Source organism: Parasteatoda tepidariorum, chromosome 6, assembly GCF_982258835.1.
Source record: "Parasteatoda tepidariorum strain Cologne lab strain chromosome 6, Ptep-v5.0, whole genome shotgun sequence".
NCBI classification, from domain to species: Eukaryota; Metazoa; Arthropoda; class Arachnida; order Araneae; family Theridiidae; genus Parasteatoda; species Parasteatoda tepidariorum.
This window is the reverse complement of record NC_141760.1, coordinates 77,874,580-77,879,661: the sequence shown is the minus strand read 5'-3', so window position 1 is coordinate 77,879,661 and position 5,082 is coordinate 77,874,580. Positions and strand designations below refer to the sequence as shown.

At 33.5% G+C, this 5,082-nt stretch overlaps 1 protein-coding gene across 1 annotated transcript; it reads right to left on the bottom strand.

Moving 5' to 3' along the window:
- Window positions 1-2,815: 2,815 nt before the first annotated feature.
- LOC147808161 (uncharacterized) lies at window positions 2,816-4,714 on the bottom strand. Its single transcript, XM_087166901.1, has 2 exons — window positions 3,685-4,714; window positions 2,816-2,943 (listed from the first exon to the last, which is right to left on the bottom strand). Exons 1-2 carry the CDS (start codon window positions 4,712-4,714, stop codon window positions 2,816-2,818), a joined length of 1,158 nt encoding a protein of 385 aa, XP_087023027.1.
- Between the last annotated feature and the right edge of the window lie 368 nt (window positions 4,715-5,082).

The window sequence follows — 5,082 nt, the reverse complement described above, 5'->3', positions numbered from 1 at the left end:
TTTAAAACAACATTTTAATCATGCATAACATTTAAATAATTCAAAAACAGTTATTGCAATATTTGTTCGTTAGAAACTTGTATAATTGAACATTGGAGGAAATTGTTTGTAAGTTACGAATTTAAAAGTACTTTAATTAAAGGACTAATTTTTTTTATTGGTTGCCCGGGATTTGCTCGGATGGGATTTGCACAGGGTAACAATTACATTAAGATAACTCAATTTTACATCTAGATTACATCTAGATAACTAAATTATTAGATGAATAATATCACGTATTTAATACTGTATATTAAAAAACTAAACTAAACTCAGTGGCTCTACAGCCCAAGGCATACTGTGCCCATCTCAGTTTTCTTGACCTAGTGCTCTGGGGTGCAGGAGCAGATGTTCCGGTTTAGGTGGTCAGTCGAAAGCGAAAACCCCAGTGTTTAGTTCCCAAGCATGCTTGGTACTCTTTTATCGACCCACTGAGTGAATGAAAGGCTGAGTCAACCTTGCCCGGCCCGAGGATCGAACCCAGGACCTGCGGCACGGGAGCGCGAAGCGCTACCACTCAGCCACGGAGCGTCAATACTGAATATTAGTTGAAGGAATGTGTATAAATTAATTTTTTTGTTGCTGCATATTATTTGTTTTTTATATGATTTTGGAAAAGTAGGTCAATTGATTTTTTTAAATTCATAAATTTTCCTACAAATTCTAATAAGTCTATAAAGTAATATTTATAAAAACATTTCAAGAGATAAAGTTGTTTCCACTTAGTTTATTCATATTTAACTTAAAAAATCAATCATTTTACTGTGTATGAAATGTATATAGATATAATGCTGGCCAAAAAATCTCTTATATATAAAACTCAACCTTACGTCTTTTTTCTTCATTTTAATTGTTTTGATGAATCACTTATTTTCTCATGAGAAACAAAAATTAATTGCTGAGGGAGGCAAAAAACGTTAAAATTAATAAGAGAAATTATTCTCTAGAAAGTTTGCCTGGCATAATCCTTCGTCCTCTAATTACTGTTAATAACTTAGACTTATTAAAACTTTCGAAACCCTGCTCGCATCATAAAGAGAATAAAGAACCAATTTATCAATGGCAGTGTACTTAGTTGATATCCCGATCTCCAGAAAACCTTCTTTATATTAACTTTTCTAACGAAAATGGCGATGGTGAGAAAAAAAAATAGATTGATAAAGAACATAAAACCGATTTCCAGAAGAAGAAAAAAAAAACCTTTTTAACATTGACACAAAAGTCTGCTTCGTTGCAAGAAATTAACGGTAATCTGTTAGTGAATGTAATCAAGTGATAAAGTTTGGTCGTTCGCAAAAGAAAATAAAATAAACGAGTGTCGATCATTGATATTTTTTCTTGGATTTTCTTTCCCAAAAGACACAGGCTTCCGCTTTGCTGATAAAAGCTTGGCAAGATATGGCTTCATTCCTTAGTTTTTTTTTTTGTTCTCTTTGTAATATAGGAAGCCATTTCCGCACTCAAATCTTCTCGAAGCGTAATCTGTGCATTACTTTGCTTTTGTTTTTTGTGGTATTCCTACGTGTAGTGTCATGTCAACAACATGGCTTCTTAGTCGAGGGTTTGTTGGAAAAGTTATTATCTTTGCTAAGTAAGGGCTGTTACTACGATCGCTGATGTCACTCACATAAGATGGCTCGAATCAGATTAAGGAAAGTGTGCGGGCCTGATCAGCGTTTTAGTATTAGGAGTGTAATGGATTGACATGAAACTTTAGTTTGAGGACCAATGTAATAAAGCAGATTGTTGAAAGACACGAGGAACAGGAATTTGTTCATTGGATGGTAACAAGCATGTGACATAAATGAAAGCATGCTCCCCACGTGAGCTTTAACTGCGTATTGTTAGATACTATCACGATATATTTAGGATAAACATCAATAAATTAAATAAATTAAACTTAGTAATTAACTTATTGTTCAAAGTCGAAAAAAACAGAACTCCTGAATAATTTTTGGTCTACCAATGGGATTTAAATGCCTAACGTGCACATTTAATTGCTCAAGGGGGAGATTTTAATTTTTCTTACTATTTGTACAGACAATTTACGAAATCAGTCACAAAAATATATTTTCTTTGAATAAAAAGACATTTTTTTCAGATCTTCGGTGCGCAGTCTTAGATTTAATAGCAATCTTGAAAATATAGTTCCAGTATTTTATTCAGCAGAACAGGTTACAGTTGTGAAATGCTAATTTTATATTTATGTCTTTTGTTATATATTCGCGTATCTCTTTCGTATTTATGTGTCTAGTATAGATTCTGTAACAAAATATATATATTTTGTTATAGGTTACTTTTTTATATAATTTATTGTATAGAAAATATGTACGAAGTATAAAATTTCCCTACCTAAAATAATTCTATGTTTAAAAATTCAATAAAAGTGTACTTTTACTACATGTTTTAGTTACACAAATGTTTACTTAATTTTGAATAATATTATTTTAAATGACAAAAATCATAATTCTAACAAGTTTCTTCGTATGATTATTAAAAAATTATTTTAGAAAAAAAAATTTTTCAAAAAAAAGAAAAACTATTTTCCAAGAACTGTTTTAACAAAATGATTCAAAATTTAAATTTTATCATTCAGAAATTCACATATCTTGTCTTCACATGTCTTGTTCAACTTGTTGCGTTTAACCTTGGATACGTGAACAAACACCAACGAACCAAATATTCTTAAAAGTCGAACTGATGGTTTGCTTCCATTCCAAATTTCAAAAGGTGTTAATCCATTTGTTAACTTGTGTTCAATTCGATTTCGTACATATCATCGGTCATTTCTACATCGGTCATTCAGTCCACTATCTTGAAGTGATGCTCGAACAACTTCAACTGCGTCAGAGTTGAATTTTTCAGCAATCCCGTTTTGTTCTGGAGAATAAGTTGAAGTTCGCTCTATTCGAATTTCCAGAATGTTTAAATAATCTTCAAACTCGGCGTGACAAAATTCCATTCCATTGTCGGTTCGGACTGACTTCAACTTGCAGTTTAATTCCCTTTCAGATTTTACGAGATATATTTTGAAACATTTAAAAACTTCTGTTTTCTTCTCTACAGTAGAAACTTCCAATTTTCTGGAAAAGTCATGTATTATCGACAAAAAAAAATCGACTTCCACCCATTGAAGGTGTGGGAGAAGGTCCCCACAAATCCATATACACCTTATCCAGTACTTTATTTGTTAGACATTGATAAATCCTTTTAAAAGATGCTCGGATAGACTTTGTCACTTTGCAGGTAATACAAGTTTCAGATTTACCTTTTAGTTGCTCAATTCCTTTTACAACATTGTTATTACTCATGTGCTAAACAAGACTGTCATTTTGGTGAGCAAATCTCCGATGACACAGTTTTACGTCTAATGCAGCGTTAATTTCCTTTTTAAGTATATCAGATTTACGTTTGTCAGGTAAACCTTTCACAACGGACAATTTATCTATTCTAGGTACACTGAAGAAATATCTGCTACGGTTATCGTAGATTATCATTTTTGAATTTTGCCAAACAATTTTATATCCCGCTATATCAATATTAGATCCAGCTATTAAGTTAATCCGTAGATTTGGAGCATAGTATACGTTGTTTAATATTAGCTTTACGAATCTGTCGCTATCTTTAACATAAAAATTATGTCACCTGCCCCTTCTACTTCTGATATACTGTTCTTAGACCCAACGAGTACTTTTGCTTTTTTCAGAGGTCTAAACGTCTCGAACCATTCTCGTCTGTTCGTGAAATGGGATGTTGCTGCTGAGTCAATAAGCCATTCTTCTAAATACAGTTCCGTGCTGTCGACCTCGGCCACTTTTTCGTTAATTTCAATATCCGTATAAAAAAGACCAGTAGCGGGATTTTGCCTCGGACTTTGACGATCTTGCATCGTATTTTCAGTTTCTCTTGCTCTGCAATCTCTTGAATAATGACCTTGTTTATTGCAGTTCAAACACGGCCCCATACTTTTATGTCGATATCTTTTGCTCTGCAAGTTTCGTCTGTATCTAGTTTCTTGTGTATTTCTCCGGCCCAGACCGCTTCCGCTGTGTGGAATGTCTCCGTTCTTCGACAAATTCCTTTCTCTTGATGATTTCATGTCTGTTTTAGCTAAGTAAGCATTTGTAACTGAATCAAGCCCACTATCTCGAGCTTTTAGTTGGATTCTGCAGGATTCGCTGATCAATTGACTCTCAACATTATTTATTGTAAATTCCGAATCCTTTAAACAATATAAGATCTGTACTAAATTATCATATTCCTCCGGAAGTTTTCTTATTATCTGGAAACATACTATTAGTTCGGGAATCTCGAACCCAACTTCTTTAATCTGTTCACTTTTATCTCGAACTCGTTGACAGAATATTCCAATCACCTCTTCATTTGGCAGAAATTTCAATTCGTAAAATTCATTTACCAGGTCAGCAATTCTTGCTCTTGATTCAGGTTCAAAATTTTCTTTTAGAATGTCCCAAGCTTTCTTTCCATCTGTCGTAGACTGAATCAACTTCAAAAATTGACGTTCAACACCTTGGTATATTGTAAAATAAGCTCTAGCTTTCCTTATCTCGAAATTCTGTTTAACTGATTCTGGGGCAGTGTCTACAGGTGTTGATGGTGGCTCAGCTCCACCGACGAATTCCCAACTTGCACGATCCATCAGAGCCACTCTCATGTCACATTACCAACTATCGTAGTTGAATGTTCCAAGTTTGGGAAAAGCTAAATTCGCTGATTCTAAATTTCTTTCCATATTCAATGCTTGGTTTCTTCCTGCTATTAAAATAAATATTTCAACTCCCATATAGAATTTCGTCTGAATCTACATCGTTAACGTGGGTAAACGGCGTTGACGTGAGCGAAAAGGCGACATAACCTTTTGTGGGTTTAACTCACAAAGCTAAAAAACATGATTACACAAGTTAACTGGAGAACACATTTATTAATACTTTAAATGTTTAACTTAAATCTAAAAATCGTAATGTTGAACAAATACATAAAGAATCATCATCCACATGTCTTAATCCTATGACGGATATCAGG

Coding starts and splice junctions, on each gene's coding strand:
- LOC147808161 (XM_087166901.1), bottom strand. CDS start 4,714: ATGAGAGTGGCTCTGATGGATCGTGCAAGTTGGGAATTCGTCGGTGGA. Junction 2,944..3,684: donor ATCAGAAGTAGAAGGGGCAG/GTGACATAATTT, acceptor AAATTCGAATAG/AGCGAACTTCAACTTATTCT.